This window comes from Cervus elaphus, chromosome 29 (assembly GCF_910594005.1).
Source record: "Cervus elaphus chromosome 29, mCerEla1.1, whole genome shotgun sequence".
Classification (NCBI taxonomy): domain Eukaryota; kingdom Metazoa; phylum Chordata; class Mammalia; order Artiodactyla; family Cervidae; genus Cervus; species Cervus elaphus.
The window spans coordinates 57940265-57962899 of NC_057843.1; the positions used below are offsets into that span (position 1 = coordinate 57940265).

Consider the following 22635-nt stretch of genomic DNA (forward strand, 5'->3'; position numbering starts at 1 on the left):
GCTCGGGCCTGGTGCACTAGGAAGACCCAGAGGAATCGGGTGGAGAGGGAGGTGGGAGGGGGAATCGGGATGGGAAATACATGTAAATCCATGGCTGATTCATGTCGATGTATGACAAAAAACACTACAATATTGTAAAGTAATTAGCCTCCAACTAATAAAAATAAATGAAAAAAAAGTATAGTCAAAGCTATGGTTCTTCTAGTAGCCATGTATGGATGTGAGAGTTGGACCATAAAGAAGATCAAGCGCCGAAGAATTGATGCCTTTGAATTGTGGTGCTGGAGAAGGCTCTTGAGAGTCCTTTGAACTGCAAGGAGATCAAACCACTCAATCCTAAAGGAAATCAGTCCTGAATATTCATTGGAAGGACTGATGTTGAAGCTGAAGCTCCAATTCTTCGGCCACCTGATGCAAAGAACTGACTCATTTGAAAAGACCCTGATGCTGGGAAAGACTGAAGGCAGGAGCAGAAGGGGACAACAGAGGATGAGATGGTTGGATGGCATCACTGACTCGATGGGCATGAGTTTGAGCAAACTCCAGGAGATGGTGAAGGACAGGGAAGCCTGGTGTGCTGCAGTCCACAGGGTCACAAAGAGTTGGAGACAACTTAAGAGACTGAACAACAACAAAGGATCAATTCATGTAAAATCCTACAAAAATCTGTGAAAACACGGATCCTGGAATCTACAGTATTCATCCATCAACTGATTAACAGTTATTGTATAGCTAAGAAAGGAAAGCAACAGGAAAACAATTTAAAATTCTATTCTAAATCTGGCTATATAATTACACTGAAACATTTAAAAAATCATTCTCAAAAGAAAATATGCAATACATACTAACAAATAAAACCACAGATTATATCTATAAAGAAACAGTAAAGAGAGTAGAGAAGTAAAGATGTACTGAAATGCTTGTATAAAAATTATGAGGACACTAAAGATACTATGAGGCTCTGCCTCTGACAATTAGAGAAAGTTTAAAAGCTTTTTCTAAAGTCTACATGGATCAATAATACATGAAAAGGTGCTCAATATTATTAACCACTAGGGAAATGCAAATCAACACCACAATGAACTACCAATGCACCCCCAGTAGGATGATTATAATAAAAAAGACAACAGATTTTGATGAGAATATGAAGAAGTCAAGACTCTCATACATTGCTGGTAAAATGAAATGGTACAACCACCTTGGAAAATAGTTTGCAATTCCTCAAAAGGTTAAACATAGTTATAGTCTGACCCAGTAATTTCACTCCTAGGGTGTGTGTGTGTATGTGTGTCTGTGTGTCTGTGTACCTAAAAGAAATGTAAACCATGATGTCCACACAAAATCTAGTATGCAAATATTCTCAGCAGCATTACTCATTAACAGTCCAAAAATGAATGCAACTCAAATGTCCATTAATTGACAAATGGATAAATAACATGTAGTACATACATACAGTGAATATTATTTGGTCATAAAAAGGAATGAAGCATTGATATATGTTACAATATAGATGAACCTGAAAACACTATGCTCAGTGAAAGCAGCCAGTCATAAAACACTATATATTGTATGATTTCACAATAAAAGGTCCAGAATAGGCAAATCTACAGAAAAAGAAGATAGCTGTTTCCTAAGCTTGAGGTGGGAGAAAATGAAGAGCAACTGCCAATGGGTACATGGTTTCTTCTTCAGGGAATGAGAAGATTCTAGAATCAGACAATGGTGATGGCTGCACAATTATGAATATACCAAAATATTAGAAGCCATTGAATTGTATAATTAGTATGGGTGAATTGCATGATACATGAGTTGTATTTCAACAAGCCTGTTAAATTTTATAAACAATGAGATAGGGAGCCCAATGGAAGGTGCCTGGGGGTCCCTGTAATAACATTATTTTATGATCTATTGGTTACACAAGTGTATTCACACTGATGACTAAGTGGTAAGCTTACAAAATGTGCATGTTTTATGCATATTATCACATGTCAAATAAAGCTTTTAGCAAAGAATAACTAGATCTATAAATACTGACTTGGAAAGAAACCCAAGATATAAAGCAGAAACAAGTTTCAGAACAATATATATATAGAATGGCCACATTTTTAAATACATGTACACACATACACACATATGTATGTGCATGGTAAAACACACACAATGATTATATACAACCAGCCATTCTCATTAATCCCTGAAGAATTCAAATAAAGGGACTTTATTTTCTCTAATACATATTTCTGTAACATTTGAATTTTTTGCAATGTGCATTTTTATAATTAGAAGACAATACATGTATGGTGGTGGTTTAGTCTCTGAATTGTATCCGACTCCGAGACCCCATGGATTATATAGCCCGCCAGGTTCCTCTATCCATGGGATTTTTCAGAATACTGTAGTGGTTGCTATTTCCTTCTCCAGGGGATCCTCTCCACCCTGGGATTGGACCCAGGTCTCCTGAACTACAGGCAGATTCTTTACCGATTCAGCCACCAAGGAAGCCCACACATTTAAAAAAATACTTTAAGGTATACAAAAAGAATTTAATAAAGAACAGAAATTCCTCAATCAGTATACAAAAATATAAAATAGATCCAAGACTAAAAGGTAGTTATTTTTAAAAAAAACAAGAGCAACCTTCATTTGATTGCTTAGTATATAGTTGGCACATACATCGGCCCATTTTCATTATACCTATATTACACCTATTTTACAGATGAGGAAATAGGTCAGGAGATTTTAATCTAATCAAAATAGAACAAAATGCTGCTGCTGTTGCTGCTACGTCACTTCAATCGTGTCTGACTCTGTGCGACCTCATAGACGGCAGCCCACCAGGCTCTGCTGTCCCCTGGGATTCTCCGGGCAAGAACACTGGAGTGGGTTGCCATTTCCTTCTCCAATAGAACAAAATACAGCTCACAAAACCATTTACAGAGAAAATTTTAAAAAGTAAAAGAAAACAATGAATTAATTCATATATTTTTAAAGCTTGAAAAGAATTTCTTAAAAAAATTTTTTATCAAAATTGACTACCTCCCCACCACACATACAACAAAAACCGAGAACTAAATGAAATGAGCTAAAAAAACAAGATAAAAATGGTTACTGCCCCTCCTCCTAAAAGGCTGGCTGTCCATGCTACCAAACTCCTGATATCAAGGATGGTACAAGGAAGGAAATTTACAAGGCTTTTCTTCCTTGAATATATACCAAAACCTTAAATATGAACAAGTCAATTGAATACTGAGATCCATTACAGAAATTTATGGATAATTCCATACTAAAAATGGGTTAATGTAATTCAATACATAAATAAATAAAAAGAAGACATAACCTGTAAGGGTAGATAACAGGTTTGGCAGGCATCTGACAAACTTATAATAAATAAAAATACTACTTCTTTAACTTACTAGGTTTCAGACCCACAGTCAACCCACAATGAACAGTGAAATACATCTGAGGCAGCCTCATTAGACAACAATCAAGTACATGACATTTTCTGGATGTTACAGTCTAGCCAGTTGAAATGACAAAGAAAAATAACATAGGGAAGTATTGAAGAGGAGTCTAAATTAGCAAATTTGCCAATAACAGAGTTGTTCAACTGGAATGCCAAAAAAAAAAACCTATGAAAATTATTAAAATGGCTAAAAGAGCTCAAGATATTGGCAAGTTTTTAAATAAACACAAAAAAGTTAACAGCTTTCCCTAACATCAGCAAATCTCAAAAAACATGATGAAAAACACCCCACTGTCAAAAGCAGGAAGAATGTAAAATACTATGGAAATGACATGTGAATTAAACTACAAAACTCCACTAAGCAACATACTATGGCATTTGACAAACTTATAATAAATAAAAATACTTTTTTAAAAATTGTTGGAAACTTCCTTTCCAAACCCTCCCACAAAAAAGGGCGGGTCAGCATCACTGAGGTGGTGACCAGATAATACACTATCAACATTTGCAAGCACATCCCTGGAGTAAGTTTCAAGAAGTATGCCCCTCAGGCACTCAAAAGAAATCCGGCAACTTTCCATGAAGGAGATGGGAACCCCAAATGTGTGCATGGACACTAGGCTCAACAAAGCTGTTTGGGCCAAAGGAAAAAAGAACGTCCCCTACCTGATCCATGTGCAGCTGTCCAGAAAATGTAATTAAGATTCACCAAACAAGTCTAGATGTCAGTACCTATGTGCCTGTTACCACTTTCAAAAATCTACAGACAATGCGGATGAGAACTAACTGCTGGTATAGTAAAACTATAGAACCATCAAAAAAAAAAGTGGGGGTGGAAAATCATATTAATGGATGAAAAGGCACGAAAGTGTGACGAGATCAATCATCTCCAACTTAATAAATGTAATGCTTTTCCAATATGTACACCAGTGGAAATTTTGTAGTAACTCTGACAAAAACTTTTAAAAAATATACCTGGATGAGGGAAAAGCAAGTAATGAAAGGCAAAAGTCTTTTTCCAAAATAAGAATACTACCAGGAGTTGCCCTACAAAGCCAATACCCATATAAAACCACAGTAAGTAAAACATGCAATACTGGTGCCATAATACTGACAGATCAATAGAAGAGTGAGAAACAGATTTAAAGTATTAATGAAAATTCAGTATACAATTTAAAATGTCATGTTAAATACATAAGGAACTGATTACATTGTGGTTACGTCCATTATCAAGTATAATGGAGTATTGCACAGTTATTAAAAATGAGGTAGATTACACTGATGTAGAAAGATAATCACACTATAGTATGATGTTAAAAAAAAAAAACCCACCAATGTAAAGGACAGGACGTATAACATGATCCCTTGTGTTTTATTTACTCATTTGTTTGAGAGCCACGCTGTGTACAGAAAATATCTGGAAAGAAACACACATCCAGATCGCACTGATACTCTCTGGGATTATAGTAAGGAGAGAATGACAAGGGGGAGTCCGTCGGTCATTACCCCAACAGGGAAGAGAGGGCAAACTCAAATCAGAATAATCTGAAGGGGGTTGTTTATAAAAGGAATGATTACAAAGTTGGGAGGTCAGGCCTATAGAAACCACGGGGGAGGAACAGAGCCCTGAACTAGCAATAGAACAACTATTGCCCCGGCCCCCAAAAAGAGACAGGACACAGAGAACACCAGAACCCAGGCAATACAAGACCAACTATTCTGAGAGGAGAGAGAATAAACATTCTGACCCCATTCTTCTCCTCCTTTTCAATCACCTCTTGAGGCTGAACCCCACCAGAAACCAGAAGATCTGGGAACTCTCTCTGTGGCAAAGAGCCAGGTGGAAATGGGTGAAGGACAGGCCTGGAGAAGTAAATGCAAGGTATCTGACCCAGATTTATTTTACCTTTCTGTAAAATTAACTACATAAACAGAAGTACTTTATCGTCATTAAAAAATGAAAACCTTACACAGAAAGTTAAAATCCCACCCTCCATTAATCCTGGATCCTTCTCCGAAAGGAATCATCTTTATTCTCATCATTTTGATGGAGTCTGTCACTGACTTTTTTCTAGACAGACACACACTCACCACAACAAAACATGCAGAACTGTTTTATGAAGCATTATTTGCTTAACATAAACAGTATTAATTACTCTATTACTTTCTGCAACCTTTTTTCCTTCACCATTTTCGGTTCAGTTATAAAATAACACTCAAGAAACCAAGAGGAACAGTTTGAGTCTCCTCAGGGTTATTTATACTTGTCCTCAATGGCTCCCAAAATAACCACAAACCCCCTCCAACAGCTGCATTAGCATCACCTAGGAATTTGTTTAAAAGACCCTCCCTAGTTTCTGATTCCAGTGAATCAGGAAGTGGGGTCCAGTAATCTTCCTTTTAACCAGCCCTCCATATGACTACTAAACAGGCTAAAGTTTGAGTTCTACTACTCCACCACCTCCCTTGCTAGGAATTGCTTTTTAACTAGATCCCAGCATGATGCGTAAGTAAATTAGTGTCCTGAGCCATAAACCTAACCCTCATCCATATTACCTGCACCTATCCGCACACAAGGTATCTATGAGTGGTTTCTAGGGATGGGAAGCAGAGGCCAGCAGAAAGAGCAGTGGTTTTTAACCACTGTGAATTTAAATCTACCATGCCTGTGGGAAAAACATCCACACAGCATGCCCCAGTGAGGTAGAACATGTTAGGAGTGTCATCTCTGGTGCGTGATGGATAGCACGTAACTACCATTAAACCACCCTGGAAATGTATTGCTCTTAAGAGTCAATATTATATGGTTAAGTTCTCGTTTTTCTTTTAAAATAAGTGAATGTCAATGTTAACCCCAGGCATAATAAAATTACATACGGCTAGCTAACCTTTGTTTGTATCACTAATACTATAGTGGGAGTCCATCGTTTTAAAACAAAGTGCAGGGTGTGGGGGATATACCTTTTCTGCTGTAACAAGGATAACTTCATCAATATTTACAAGTTTATCTACCCTCCATTCCACGCTGCAGCCTCCACCTCCACAGAGCTCATAGGGAGGGAAAATGTCCCCAGAATTCCACCTTTAATTTCCTGCTGCCACCCTCAAAGGTTCAGAAATTTTCATGCAAAACCTGCACCGTAGAGCCCCTATTTCACTCAGCTTCTTCTTTGCTCTTCTCTCATTTTCCTCCTTTGAGTCTCAGGTCTGTCCTGAGTCACAGGCAAACATGTTGACTCTCTCAGGAAATCTGCCAAAGTAACTACATATACATTTGTGCTTGAGAATCATTCTGTCTCACTGTTTGTGGCAGCCAAACTCGGGCTAACACAACGATCTGCTTTTTTAAGGCACTTCCAGTTTCACTTCTAGTTCCTACCAGGCTTATGCCCTGCCCCAACGTAGCACAATCCCCACCTCGCCAGACCTAGGAAGTCACACAATCAATTCTGCGGGGCTGAAACCCAATTTGACTTGCCTCTCCCTTCTTAAAGAAATCTCAGAATCAAAATTTCTCAAGCCCCTTTTCAATTTGATAACTCTTCTTCCATAGAAGGGAAGTTTCTTGAATTGAATTTGGGCCTTGGGTTTTTAATTACACAGTATCAGGAAAAATAATATAACTATTCCATCAAACAATTCTATTTTGAAAGGAAACATGCTTACATCTCAAAAGTGCTATAAAAAGATTTTGGTATGGTAAAACTAGTTTGATTTCTACCCCCACCTCACACAGATATTGTCAATACCATTTATGTCAACTGAGAGAGAATTCATTTTTTTTTAAAGACTGTTCTACCAAAAGCTAGACTCAAAGTATGTACAATATTCTAGAGTCAAATTCGTACTTTAGTTTTAATTTCACAGACATTACTAACTTCATGAATTCCACACAGATTCACTTTAAGAAGGCATATCTTTTGACTTGTTGCCTTTGTTAGTTTTGGGTTTATTTGTTGTTGTTAGTTGTTGTTAAGCATACAATGGTAGCTTTTATTTAAAATTAAAACTCAAACATATCATGGACTAGTAATTTCTGTTTTCAACAATACATGCAGTTTTTAAAAGAAACATTGGATGATCAGATCACAAGATTTCATGACTCATACTCTTCATATATAGCAGACAGTGAACAATGTCTTTCATTAGAACCCCAAACATACTGTAACTATGTTCTCATATGTTCTGATAAGTTCTGAGGCTAAGTTTCTTAAAGAAATGCAAACCAGAAGGTGGGTGGAAATTCCTCAATTATCTGGATTTAATCAGCTTTTATTCTGCCTTAAAATGGCAGAATTCCATGGACAGAGGAGCCTGGTGGGCTACAGTCCATGGGGTCACAAAGAGTCAGTCAGACACGACTAAGTGACTTTCAACAACAGAAACACTATCTTCCTCCTATGAATTTTCATATTGCTTAGTAATTTGAAAGGAGAATTCATCTTCCTTTCCAGGTATCCATAAACGAAGTAGAAGAAAAAGATTGAGTTGGCAGTGCTCAACTCAAAAACATGCCATGTTCCAAAAGTCTGTAACTATCCTACCTGGTTATGACCTCAGAATCCTACCTTCCCACGGAACATTTTCTAAATGGATGGCTCACCAGTGCCTATTAAGCCCACAACACAGATGAAATAATATTAGAAACACTGTAACTGCTTGGAAAAATTTAATCTCAGATTCTAACTGTAAATTTTTTTAACAATTTTTAACAAGAATACCAACTAAGTTAAGTAGTTCATTTGGGAACCACTATCCTACAATAGGGCTTCCCTCATAGCTCAGTAGGTAAAGAATCTGCCCACGGTGCAGGAGACCAGGGTTCTATTCCTGGGTCAGGAAGATCCTGTGGAGGAGGAAACGGCAACCCACTCCAGTATTCTTGCCTGGAGAATCCCATGGACAGAGGAGCCTGGCAGGCTACAGTCCCTGGGGTTGCAAAAGTCGGGTAGGACTTAGCGACTAAACCACACCAAACCATCCTACATTATCTTCCCCAAATAATCTACTATGTCAGACAGCATCAACACAGCACCAGGCTCTCTAGCTGACGCCTGAAATATTCATATTCTACACCACTGAATAAAGGGACATGTTTATGCTTTAGCTTGTGACAAATCAAAGTTTATTATGGAAATTAAGAAGGCTAAAAAGAAGTCTAACATCCATTCTTGTACTAATTTCAGAGAGGGAAATCCCACAAAAAGGTGGGATTCTGAGTAGGGCCAAATTTCTCCATGAGAAGTTTTGTATCTCCTTAAGGGGCCAAACAAGCACCAAGTTAAAACCAGTGTTCAGAATCACAGAACATGGGATTTCCTAAGAAGCAATTTAAACATGCCTGATCTGAATGAACCCACTCCAATGCGGGTACTCCTACTCCATGTTATGTGGGAAAGTAATAAATGACTAAAAAGGAAATTAATTATAATAAACAATCCCAACAGAAAAATTTAGAACTTAAAAAAGGGGGGAGGAGCATATTTCTCAGGAGGAGCAAAGGTAAAACTGGACTGCAAATTCCCTTTAGTGGCCAAAACAGTAATCATCTTTGCTTATATTCAATCTTGCTTCTTCATCTGCACAATAAGGATAATAAAAGCATCAATCTTAGAGGACTGTAGTGAAAATTAAATTAATTAATCCAGCTAAACCACTTAGAACAGCCTCGCACACAATAAATGACCACTAGATATTAAAAAACTAGTATGATTTGGAAAAACTGGAGGAAGATAGGCATTCCAAGCTGAAGTAACAAAGGAATAGAGGTGAAAAAGTGATACACAAATATATGGACAACAGGGTATTATACTTCCCTGTAGAATACCCATGAAGAACAGTAGCAACTGGAATAATCAAGACCCAATTATACTGGCCTCAAATGCCAAACCAAAAAATATTTCTTTTTCTTATAAGGCAGTCACTTAAGTTTATTATGATCTGATTAGATCTGTGCTTTAGCAATATTAATTATCATGACTATATCATATCACTATTATTAATGCAATTTTGATGTTCTCTGCCCTCTTATTAGGGGTTAGCAGATTCAAAAAATTTGTTTGGTCAGCTAACACACAGTCAGAGTCTATTGCTAAACTGCTGCATATCTGAATCAAATCTGAAATTCTCACTGTGTCTGGTATATAGTAGGCATTCAATAAATGTTTTATCATTACTTTTTTTTTAATCATTACTTTTCCTGGCCACCAGAGAGCGGTGAAGTAAACCATCAGAGGCTACATGTATATATACTGTAAGAAATACGTATTATCAATGAAGCAAACAAAGTGACTGAGTAACCGTGGTAAAATATAAGTCACTGCTCAGCAATACACGTGCCTAAAACAGGTGGGGCAGGGGGTTTGGAGGAAATCAACCTTACATTTCATTAAAAGCAGATAAAATGGAACCCTGTGTATTTTCAAATCTCACAAAATTTAGCTGTTAAATGGGTACAGTCTTTTTAAGGATTTTTTGGGTAACATCTTTGCATGGACTACCCAGTATTCTTCCGTTCAGTTCAGTCGCTCAGTCGTGTCCGACTCTTTGCGGACCCACGAATCACAGCACGCCAGTATTCGTAAGTGATGACAAATTTAAGGCAGATTTCCTCAAGACGTCTGCACTCCCATGTTCATCGCAGCATTATTCACAATGGCTGAGATAAAGACCCCAAGTGTCTGATGAATCAATGAAAGGATGAAGGAGCTGGGTAAATGGATACAATGGAATATTATTCAGCCATGAAGAAAGAAGGAAATCCTGCCGTTTGCAAAAACATAGATATAAGTGGAGGAAACAATGTAAAATGAAATAAGCCAAACAGAGAAAGACAAACACTGTAAGATTTCACTTCTATGCAGAATAAAAAAAATTTTGTTCTAATTTAAAAAGCCGAACTGATAGAAACAAAGAGTATATTGGTGGTTACCGGGGCCTCAGGAGTGGAGGAAATGAGATGCTGGTTGAAGGGCACAAGCCTTTCGTTATTAAGACAGGTAAGTTCTGAGGCTCTCACGTACACGGCATGGTGACTACAGTTAATAGTACTATATTGTATGCCTGAAATTTTGCTAAGAGAATAGATCTTAAGCATTCTCACCAAAAAAAAAAAAAAGGTAGCTATGTGAGGTAATGAATGTGTTAATTAACCTGATCATTGTAATCATTTCACCGTGTAGACAAATATCAAACCATCATGTTGCACAGTTTAAATATGCACAATTTTATTTGTCAATAAAAATGGGGAAGGAGAAGAGAAAGAGAGGGAAGGAGGGAGGAGGAGAAAGAAAGAAGTGTAAGAAACTAGTTTAAATAATACACTAATAGCTAACATCAGGGTTCTCTAGAAGACTGATTGCCGACAGAGCTCAGAAGCGTATCATGGCAGGATGGTTGATATAAGAGGTTACTAAGCACATTTTGTTGTTTAGTCGCTAAGTTGTGTCAGACTCTTTTGTCACCCCATGGACTGTAGCCCACCAGGCCCTCTGTCTGTGAAATTTCCAAGGCAAGAATACTGGAGTGGGTTGCCATCTCCTCCTCCAGGGGATCTTCCCAACCCAGAGATCGGACCCACATCTCCTGCACTAGCAGGTAATTCTTTACCACTAAACCACAAAGGAAGACCTACTAAGCATATATCCCTATATTAATTGATTTTTTTTTTCTGGTGGTGGTAGGGGAAAATCAGCTTCCCAAAATGTCAGTCAGTGCTAACTTTTAGAAACTTAAAAACAAACAGATTAGCAAGAGTCCCCCTGGATAGTAAGTAAGTTATCTATTTGGCTTTCCTGGGCAATCAATCATTCTGGCAACACAAACATAAAGCAAAGTAGGCCTGGATTTCTACATACCTTCTTCTAAAGTACTTTTCAGTTACAATTTTAGACTAGGGGAAAAAAAGTTCTGGCTGTCTTGTGCTTTTTAAAGCTTCAAGTATCTTGAAAGTATTAGAATTTAAAACTCTGAAAAGTATTCACTTAAACACATTCCCATCAGCATTACCAACAACACTCCATTATCCATCATTTTGGTACTGTCTCCAGATGATTTTTAATCCCCTCCTGACTTCTCCCTACCAACAAGTACTTGGATACCATCTTTACCCTGCATGCCCCCATTACTTGGTTGTGCTTAGGGAATTATAATTACAGTGATCCTGCCTTTAAAACATCCTCCAAGCACAAAGCCTTTTTGTATGATTAGGGGTGAGGGGTGCACCTTCCAGGCTCCACAACAAAGGGTGGGTGGTGGCAACATAAGCAGCAACTAAAGAAGAGGAGCTGGGGCCATTCTGGTGGCCCGTGGGTCTGGTTCAATAGTTTGAGGGGTTTTATTCATGGGTGTCCAGCCTAAAGGTTCTGCAAAGCCTCTGTACCCCTCCCATGAGGACAGTAAAGGACAAGGCCTGTCCTGACAGACAGACAGATCACCACCAAGCCCAGAAGGAAGCAAGAAAAGCAGGAGAAAAGAAAGCTGTGGCTGAAATATCCTCCTTTGTGCTGTTCTCAGTACTTCAGGTAATGAAGTCTCTGGCAGTGACGCCATCATCCCGTGAATCACTGGCGACCACCCAATAAGTGCTCATTCAAACATGTATTCAGGCATCAACAGAAATCTACACAGGAAGACAAATCTATCAAAATGAAAAAAACAAAAAACAAAAAAACAGATAGCCCAAAAGCCAAACAAAGATATTTTTGTTAATTATGAGTCCTATCTCCTAATTGCAAAAGTGATTATGAAATGATGCCCACCCTACTACTTCAGCCTAAGTCTTCAAAACCATTCATTTTACAGCTCTGCAACAATAAAACAGACTTTAACTGAAGATCAGTGAGCACCATCTGCAAACACTGAAATAAAAGGTGCTGAGGCAGAACAGATACTGACAGGTAACTTTCGGCTCAAGAAACATCCCAGAAGCACTACAAAATATTCTACCAACTTGACTGCTTGCAGCTCTCTTCCATGTATGTGTTTCTTCCTCTTTATCACTTCTTCCCTTCTATCAACAGGGTCAAATGGTCATATCAAAACTTACACTCTCTCCCTCATTTCTATGCATATTTTATCACCAAAGCAGATAATGCAGTGATAGCTTTCCATATCAAGACTGGAAGGAGCTGCTGCTAAAGGTTAACACAATAACCCCACCATTCTCCTCCATCTGCCCAACATCACTCTGGTTAACTGCCAGAGCAGTCCCTAGAATAGCACTAATAACCATTTAAAATAAAAACAGGGGAAAAAAAAAAACCAACCTGAAACTGCTTCGGGTAAGAATTGTTTATTCTCCTTGTATGGACAGAAGACTACTTTGGTAAACATTTTCAGTTTTATTTGCATACATTTTTTTAAAAATTTCTTTAAGACAGCAGCAAAAGCACAATGGTACCCTCTATCCATTACCCTCAATCACGTTTAAAAGTAATAATAAAAACAGCAACAGAAACCATTTCAAATTGTATCTCTCGAGCCCGCAGAACAGCACTCTTCCATGACAACTGCTCTGAAAAACACACTGCCATTATTTGCAGAAGCAGTAGGAAGTCCAGTCTTGTCCTAGGTTCAGCACTCCCCCTTCCTCTCTCTCCAAGAAAAAACGAAACAGCAGGAAACGTAAACAACCACTTAATGGAAAATACAAATGGGTAAATATTTTCCAAACTGGCTAAAAAGCCTCAGGTCCTAAGAAATTCAGGAATGCTAGTGTAGAGAGAAATAGGAAGGGAAAAAAATAGCATCGAATTTCCTCCTCAAAATGAGCACTATATGAATGCAAGAGCAAATGTGGCACACAGCTACTTTCTCTCCTTCGCTTACCAGATGCTTCTGTCTTTTCAATGATTTCTTTCTCATTGTCTTTCCATAAATAATGGTATTTTTCAAATTGTTTATTCTGTACACATTGCTCTACACCCATAACAAATTTTACAATTTTGAGCTGAACTCTCTGGTTCAACTGAGCTTGGTAATGAAGAGGCAGAGCTAAGTCCCTTCCCATGAGAAGTTCACAAGGAGAAAACTCTTGCAGAGTGCCAGGACCAACAATGACCAGCCCTATCCGCAGAGCCTGGGATGAGTACGGACGGGTAACAGCTGGAACAATAGTTCCAAAGCCGCAGGGCCATGCTAGTTCAGAGAGCACCTTTAGAGGATTAGAAAAGGGTGCCCAACTAAGGGGACACAGTTCTACACAAGGTGTGCATCTTGCTAAGTGGAGCACAAAATGGGTTTGTACTCCCACTTGAGAAACAAAACAGGTGCCCTGGGCTGAGCATAAGTTATACAACCCTGTATCAGCAGCCCTACAAAAGTGTACCTGGGGCAAAACCGCACCTCCAAAATAGGTTTCCAGAAAGAACCTCACCAATGGCAAACAGGCATCTCACATATTTCATCACCAGAAATCCTCACACGTTAATATAAATTCATTCATAAACATATTAGGACTAGAGAAAAAGGGTCTAGAAAGAAGGAAAAGTAGCAAATTTGGGAGGAAGGAAACTCTTCTGTCCAGGGTAATAATGAGTTGTTCCTAAAGCCCCTAATCTTTGACTACAGCTTCAAATAACTGAACTTCAAATGCATGTGCTAAGTTAAAACACTCAACCACGATCATCTACAGAGAAAGGCAAGATCACATACATTTACCTCTGGGGGTTTACTTTCTCCAATTTGCTAGTTTTCCTTCTCAGTCAGACACTATTTTGCCTCTACACTAACTATAAAACTATATATAGTGATACATGTGGTTAAAGTTGTAAAACCCGATAAAGAGCCCTAGTAGGTGGTGGGCCTCTTGGATACCTGCATGAAAGTAAGAGGAATAGACAACCCAGATTATGAAGGGTTTAACATCCAATGGCTTCCAACCCTATCATTCTTTCATGCCCTGCAAAAGAGCTAAATATCTCATGGGTCCAAATAAGTCCCAGTCATGCAGGAGCAGCAAGAGAAGGCAGTCCTGGGGACAGGCTGGGCAAAGCTGAGAAGGACCACAGCCCAGAGTCAGAAGAAACCTAAGGCAGTGGTCTCAAACTCCAGTGCACACCAGAATCTACAAGGGAACATGTTCAGAACCAGATTTCTGGGTCCCTTCCTACATCTGATGGATGAAAATGTCCTGGCGCACTCATATTTTGACAAAGCTCAAAAACTGCTGACCTAGGTCTACCAGAAAGTTTAGAAAGACTGGGAAATCCTCCACGTGCCTTATCAGCTGTTCCAAAATAAAAGTCATCCATCACAAAACTAGGCTTTGCAGGTCAAAAAGGGGTGAGAAAAAGATCACCAGCCAGCATGCCTAACTGGCTGTGCAGGGCTGGAGCCTGCAGCCAGACTTTCATTATTACAGCATAAAACCCCTGTGCTATGTAAACAAGAAATTGCTTTGCATGTGAGAAATATTTCAAACATCTGAAAAATATTTAAAATAATATAATGAATATCCCTGTATCCTACATTAAAGATAAGCAAATCTTAATTTGCAATTGTCTGATTCAGATTTAATAATAGAATACTAGATATAATTAAAGCCCTCTGTGTGTCCCTCTGTGTACCCCTGACCAATTCCACTCCTCATCCACTCTTAACGAGATAACCACTTCTCTGAATTTGGTGTTGCTACCATAAATGTTTTTATACTATTACTACATATGTACACACATACAGGGGGCTTCCCAGGCGGCTCAGTGATAAAGAATCCGCTTGCCAACGCAAAAGACACGGGTTTGATTCTTGGGTCGGGAAGAGGCCCTGGAGGAGGACATGGCAACTCACCCCAGTATTCCTCCCATGGACAGAACAGCCTGGCAGGCTGCAGTCCATGGGGTCGCAGAGTTGGACACGACTGAGCACACACAAACACAGAAAATATTATTGTGCATGTTTTCAGATTTTATGCAAGTGAAAACATTCTCTAATAACTCTTCTGTGACTTGCTCGCCCACCCCATATTATGTTAAGATTCAACCATTTTAATGCATGCTACAGTTTAATGCAGGCTACAGTTTATTTTTCACAGTGCTATAATACTCAATTGTGTGGGACTATCTAACAATTTATGTATTTCCCTGTTGGTGGACATTTAAGCAGCAATGAACATTCTTGTACTTATTTTCTTGGACAAGTGTGCAGAGATTTCTTAAAGTATATACCCAGAAATGGGCATTTTAGGTAAATAGGTTTGTCTGCACTCCTTCAACCGACATCATGTTACTCTCCATGATGGCTGTATCCATTTACATTCCCACTAGCAGTATATAGATGATTTCCTCATAACCTCATTAATACTTGATTATCACAGCATTTAATTTTTGCCAATCTGATAAGTGTGAAATGGCATCTCAATGATGTTTCGATTTGCATTTCCCTGATTTTAAGTTTTTGACAAGTAAATTTTCATGCTTTCATGTGTATCTGTCAAATAGGTTTTTCTGTTTTCTAAAATATGTAACCACCTTATCTGAACCAGGGGAGCTGTTCCCAAAGAACCTTGCCAACAGCCACAACTGGAAAGCTGAAGTGCAGGAGGGCAGCAAGGAAACAGCCGACTTAAACAACGAACCATCCTGGACAAAGGGCCCTAATTAATGCATTTGCTAATTAGTCTTTCCCTTCCCTCTTTTGTCAAGCCTTACTTCCAAGACAATACTATGGGCCTGCCTTAGAAGCCGACAGAGAATGGGGGTGGGGAGAAGAACAGCTAAAACATTTATGTAAAAGTACTTAGAACAGTCTTTACTCAAAAGAAAATGAAGTGATTGCCGACCAATACCTATTACTCAACCCTGCAAGACAACATCCTCCTCTAACAGACTCCTTTCAAGCTCTATACCTTTGGCTTCCCTCTCTGAAACAGTCCAATCTTTTCCTCTACACTAGACACTGTCTCCCCTCCCTTCAGCAACCCTTTCATCTCCCTTCCCCCACAATGACAAAATACCCTCTCCTTTTCCCCCCTTCCAATGCTTCTATTTTCTCGCTCCACGGGACCCTCCTCTATCTTTGTCACCTCTAGAACCCCAAGTTCCTTTCCAAGATGTATCTACAATAAAAACAACCCACTCGAAAGAAAAACGGGAACCCCAAGGGGTGCATGGTCCTCTTCCATAGCAGGCAGGCGGGTGTGACCAGTCCCGATCCTCTCACTCCTTCCCCCTTCCATGCCCAGGACAGCTGTTCTTTCTTTGAGGGTTACCCAAGTGTGTCAAGTCCAGATCACCAGGGAAAACCTCACTTGGTTTTCTGTAGCAGAAACGCCTTTACGAGGGTCATATATACACTTGTTTGGGGCATGAACGAAACTCGGGCCATTTCGTGGAAAAGACACCTTACGAGCGTCTCCACAAAAGCAAGCAGGCCTCCCTCCTATTAATTCCAGCTGGATTGGTTTAATCCGTGCAGCGGTGGGGAAGGTGGCCTGGCAGAGACCAAATGGTCCCCGCGATTAGAAGTTTCGGAAGCTCTGACCCACTCACTTAAGAAAGCCCTCTTCCCCGAGAGGACAACCTCACAGGAGTCTCTCCTCCTGCGGATCCCCAAATCGACTCCCCAGCACACCAGCAAGCCCCCCAATCCGCCGCCGCTCCGCCGTCCCAGCCCGCAACAGATGCTTCCTCCTAAACCAGCCCCAAAGCGCCGGGTGGGCGTGCCTGGGGACGGGCCTAGCGCCCCCTTCTCCGCGATCAATCTCAGTTCTTCGGGGCTGGGGGCTCTTCCTCCTTCCAGCGCCCCCTACTAGGGGCCCGGGCCAGCCAAGAGTGGCCCTGGGTCCCAGCCAGGCTACGACTCTCGCCGGCTATGTGACCTTGGGCAAGTCACTTCCCCCAGTAAGCCTCAGTTTCCTCCTCCGCCCAGCGGAGACCTGGAGAGGTCCTGCCCTGCCCACTCTTGGGGGCGGGCGGGGGGGGGGGGTGGGGGCGGTTAGCAACCCGGTGGAAAAACGCTTTGTGAGCCGCTCGGCACAGCGAGGACGCAGGACTCCCAGGGGCTCCGGGGCCGGACAAACCCGACCCGGACAACGCTCCACCCCCTCCGTGGGGCCGGGCGGCTGGACCGCACGCCTCTGCCCACCCCCATCCCCGGGATCAACCCACGCCCCTCCCCGCCTGGCCCGCTCCTGGACCCCGTACCTGCTCCCGGCGCTCGGCCGCAGGCGCCGCCACCCTGGGCGCCCGGCCGGAGAGGCCCGTGGCCCGGAGGACTGAGGCGGCCGGCGGCAGGGGGCTCGAGCCGGGGCGGCGGGGCGCGCAGGCGGCGCGGGGGCCCGAGCTCAGCGGGGCCCGGCCTGGGAGACGACGACTGAGGCTGGAAGTGCGCGGCGGCCGCGGCTGCTGAGGCGGCGGCGGCGGCGACCGCGGCGGCGGCGCTTCCGCTCATGGCGGGGCCGCGGGCAGCGGCTCCGGCTGCGACTCGACTCCGGCGCGGCGGGCACTGGCTGGGCCCCGGCCGGCAGCGGCAGTGGCGGCGGCGGCGACAGAGGCGGCTCCCGGAGGGGGAGGAGGAGGAGCCGGGAAGCGGCAGCGGCGGCGGAGGGGGCGGGGACGCGGAGGGGGGCGGGGACGCAGCGCCGCAGCCGCCTATGGGCGGCGGGCTCCTCCGCAGACCGAGCTCCGGGGCTGGGCGGGCGGCGCCGTGGGGCATCCTCCGCCGCTGCCGCTCGCTGAGGCTGGGAGGCTGAGGGCCGCCTGCCGGGAGAGCCCAGCTTCGGGGGCTGCTCCGCCCCCGGTCCGCCTCCGGGGCGCGGCCGCGGGCCTCCGGGGCCAGGCCTCTAGCGACCCAGGCCCGGGTGCACCTGGGCTCCGTCGCGGCTGCCTCTGGCGCCGGCGTTGGCTCCTGTGAGTTCGCCCGGGGCTTGGCCCGGGTAGCTGCTGCCCGCCAGCGCGCCCGCCCGCAGGCTCCCATTCCATGGGCTGTGCCGCCTTGGCCTCCTTCCTCCACCTCTTCCCACACTAGAGCGCAGCCTCCTCTCCTCTCCCTCTCTTGGCTGTTTTCTCAAAGTTTTTCCTTTTCAGACACTTAGGACAGAAACTCTCCCTTCCCTTCTTGGGCTGTATCTCAGTGATGAATCAATCCCTGCGGACCCAGAGAGAGTAGCAGAAGCAGAAACGAAACGGATGGAGGTGTGCTGCCTTCTTTGAATCTAGAGACCCATCTTGAATTATGAGCAGAAGCCAAAAATCTGGCTCAGCGCTGGCCCCTCGCCCCTTTTCTGACTTTCTCTTCCTCTTTCCTACTTTAAACGCCCTTGTTGTTAAAAGACTTGCAGGAAGCCATCCAACTCGGCTGGGCCTAGTCTCAAAAGAAGGAGAGGCTGTGGGGTGCAGAAAGGCTTTTGAGTTGTGCTGAGAGCTTTTTTTTATTAGAGAAGAATTCCGCAGATTCATGCCCCCCTTGCTCCTTCCTCTTCTGGGATGTGATGTTAGTTACTGAACCCACTTTCCTTTCATGTTTCTCTGACTCTCATATCAAAGCCATAGGGGAGCAAAATAATCTCAGTCATGTACTGGGAGTGCCTCTAAGTACAGCCATGAGGGTGAGGGTGCAGCTAAACTGCTGAATAGATAATTTCCGTATTGTCCTCAGCCTTTCCTCACATGGAGCCACCAACTGGGTACTGAGCTGGGAGAGGGAGAGCTGCAGGTCGACAAGGCACAGTGCTACATTGGCGGCTGGCTGGCTGGGAGAAGCGCAGGTGAATCTTTGGCCACAGACATTTCTAATTCCACCCTAACACTTAATGAAGTGCATGATCTTTTCATTTATACAGTCATGACCAATGCTAGACTCTAAAGACATAAAGATAAAGATACAGTCCAGGCCTTTAAAGAGTTTACAGTCTCCTTGGAGGTTGGTGAGACACATTCTTAGAAGTAAAGGGGGTTAAGGATGAGTAGGAGTTTACCAGGTGGAGCAGATTGGAGGAAAGTGGCCTGGGAAGACGGTAAAGTTACAATTAGCTAAAAGACCTGGTGTTGTCTGAATCCCACCCTTGACTTTCTGGTCATAGAGGAGGCAGGTAACATATTACTAGCTGGGTTTGGTCCCAGTGTCTGCTGTAGAATGCCCATAAGCTAATAGCATTCTTATCTCTCTCTCTCTTTTTTTTTAATGTTAATTTATTTGGCTGCATCGGGTCTTAGTTACCCACGTGGGGTCTTTGGATCTTGCGTTGTGCCACTTGGACTCTCTAGTTGTGACGTGGGGGCTCAGTGGTTGTGGCACCTGGGCTTAGTCGTTCCAAGGCACGTGGGATCTTAGTTTCCCGGTCGGGGAACTAGGGAAGTCCCTCTTATCACCTTTGATAGATCTCACAGCCTTGCATGAAATCAGGCCTATTTCCACTCCAAAGCCCAAGCTCCGGTTTCAACTCTTACAACTTCAGCTTGGTCCAATGTCTTGTACAGTATCCCTAGAAGAAAAAAGACAGGAAATAGAAAGATGGTAACGATAACCCTATATGCAAAACAGAAAAAGAGACACAGAAATACAGAACAGACTTTTGAACTCTGTGGGAGAAGGTGAGGGTGGGATATTTCAAAAGAACAGCATGTATACTATCTATGGTGAAACAGATCACCAGCCCAGGTGGGATGCATGAGACAAGTGCTCGGGCCTGGTGCACTGGGAAGACCCAGAGGAATCGGGTGGAGAGGGAGGTGGGAGGGGGGATCGGGATGGGGAATACGTGTAAATCTATGGCTGATTCATATCAATGTATGACAAAACCCACTGAAATGTTGTGAAGTAATTAGCCTCCAACTAATAAAAAAATAAATAAATAAATAAATAAATAAAAATAAAACTTAAAAAAAAAGAAAAAAAACAGGAAAGCAGTTTAACCCAGTAATCAAAGGCTCCCATTGAGGCTTCATTGCAGGCCAGGAAGAAACAAGGGAGAGGGCCAGGCTAGGCCCTGGGCCACCTCATCTTGCCAGTTAAGGGATGTGAAAGAAAGAATGGGTGACATCCCTGTGTTCTGTGACCTTTATCTCTGAAAATTTCTGTCCTCCAGCAAGGATCGGGAAAGGAGATAAGTATGATGTATTCAGGAAACCACAAGTTTAATAGGGCTGGAACACAGCCTGGGTAGAGGGTTGAGAGAGAGATCTGGCAAGAGAATTAACAGGAGATCAGAAGACCATAAAAAATCTTGAGTGCATCTGAACTTAACCCAAGTAACTAAAGAGCGCTACTGAAGGGTTTAGTGAGAGTGACATGGTCAATTCAATTTTGGAAATACTCTGGCTGCTGTGTAGAAAATAGGTTGGAAGGGAATAAGAAGAGAGGTGATAAGACCAACTAAAAAGTTATCATATCAGGCAAAAGATGAAAGTGACCCAAACTGAGGCAGAGATGATAGGAATAGAGAGATAGTAAGGTGGTAAATTCACCAAGACATAGATAACTTGAAAAAGGTGAGAGAGACTCAAAGATGACAGAGATTTTTGGCTTGGGCAACGGTGAGAGTGGTGCCATTCCTGAAGGTGGGGAATCCTGGATGGGGAACAGAGAACTATAATCTTGGTTAAATCAGTTTAATTCTCTAATCCTCACTGTCCTATTCATATAAGGCGGAAGGGCTGAGGAAATTATCTAGACTCACTACTATACTATTAATAAAGTCCTTCTAAGATTGGTACCCAGAGATTTACAAAGAGAGGCAAGATAGCAGAATTGCCCTTTTCACTTTTTATTTCCATTTTGTTTTATTGTGGTTAATATATATATATATAACTTTATCATTTTAATAATTTTCAGGTGTACAGTTCAGTGGCATTAGCTACTATTAATATCTTAGTTTGAGCTGCCATTACAAAATACCACAGGCTCAGGGCTTCCGTGGTGGTCCAGTGGTTAAGAATCCACCTTGGAATACGAGGGACACCAGTTCGATCCCTGGTCCAGGATCCCACATGCCTCAGAGCAACTAAGTCCCTGAGCCGAAAGTACTGGAGTCGGTGTTCCTACAGCTCATGCTCTGCAACGAGAGACGCCACCACGATGAGAAGCCCGAGCACCGCAACGAAGAGGAGCCCTGCTCTCCGCAACTGGAGAAAGCCCGGATGCAGCAACGAAGACCCACCATGGCCAAGAACTAACTAAATAAAGCTTCTAAAAATCCTTTAAAAATACCACAGGCTGGTGGTATAAACAACAGAAACTTATTTTCTCACAATTCTGGAGGCTAAACATCCAAGATCAACATGCCATTATGGTCAGTTTCTGGTGAGAGCTCCCTTCGTACGTAGCGTGCAGATGGCTGACTTCCCCCTGTGTCCTTACATGGTGGGGAGAGAAAGAGAGCAAACTCCCTGTTGTCCCTTCTTCTTGTTGTTATTGGTTAGTCACTCAGTCATGTCCAACTCTTTGCAACGCCATGGACTGTAGCCCTCCAGGTCCCTCTGTCCATGGGATTTCCCAGGCAAGAATACTGGAGTGGGTTGCCATTTCCTCCTCCAGAGGATCTTCCCAACCTAGGGATTGAACCTGCACCTCCTGCATTGGCAGGCGGATTCTTTTTTTTTTTTTTCTCAAATGTTTATTGGTGGAGTCTTTTGGCCTTTCTACTTAAGTTTCTAAATATAGTATCCATCTTGTCTTGTCTTGTCTTGTCTTGAAGTCGCTCAGTCGTGTCCAACTCTTTGCGACCCCGTGGACTGTAGCCTACCAGGCTGCTCCATCCATGGGATTCTCCAGGCAAGAATACTGGAGTGGGTTGCCATTTCCTTCTCCTGGATTCTTATATTATTATTATTTTAATTGAGGGATAATTGCTTTACAGAATTTTGCTGTTTTCTGTCAAACATCAACATGAATCAGCCAAAGGTATACATATGTCCCTTCCCTCTTGAACCTCCTCCCATCTCCCTCCCCATCCCACCCCTCTAGGTTGATGAGCCCCTGTTTGAGTTCCCAGTCACAAAGCAAATTCCCATTGGCTATCTCTTTTACATATGGTAATATAAGCTTCCATGTTACTCTGTCCATACATCTCACCCTCTCCTCCCCAGCCCCGCTCCCCACCACCCAGCCCTGTGTCCGTGTGTCTGTTCTCTATGTCTGTTTCTCCATTGCTGACAGGCAGATTCTTTACCTCTGAGCCACCAGGGAAGCCCCTGTATCCCTTTTTATAAGGGCATTAATCTCATCTTGAGGGTCCT

General features: G+C 42.6%; 1 protein-coding gene and 1 long non-coding RNA gene across 4 annotated transcripts in view; one reads left to right on the forward strand and one right to left on the reverse strand.

Annotated features, from left to right (window-relative positions):
- RNF38 (ring finger protein 38) overlaps positions 1-17928 on the reverse strand; it is a 120178-nt gene extending 102250 nt beyond the window's left edge. The window contains exon 1 of one of the 2 annotated variants that reach the window (XM_043890730.1): positions 17605-17928. In XM_043890730.1, coding sequence (XP_043746665.1) covers positions 17605-17851 — 247 coding nt within the window. In that variant the 5' untranslated portion in view covers positions 17852-17928. The remainder of the gene's footprint in view (positions 1-17604) is intronic. The other variant, XM_043890737.1, reaches the window with a different exon arrangement.
- A 188-nt stretch (positions 17929-18116) lies between these two features.
- Positions 18117-21919, forward strand: LOC122686135. Of its 2 annotated transcripts, XR_006338631.1 has the most exons (4): positions 18117-18309; positions 18487-18594; positions 19058-19166; positions 21233-21919. It is a non-coding gene; the product is annotated as an uncharacterized LOC122686135 (long non-coding RNA). The 2 variants fall into 2 exon arrangements; XR_006338630.1 differs by having other exon boundaries at positions 18117-18594.
- Positions 21920-22635: the final 716 nt, after the last annotated feature.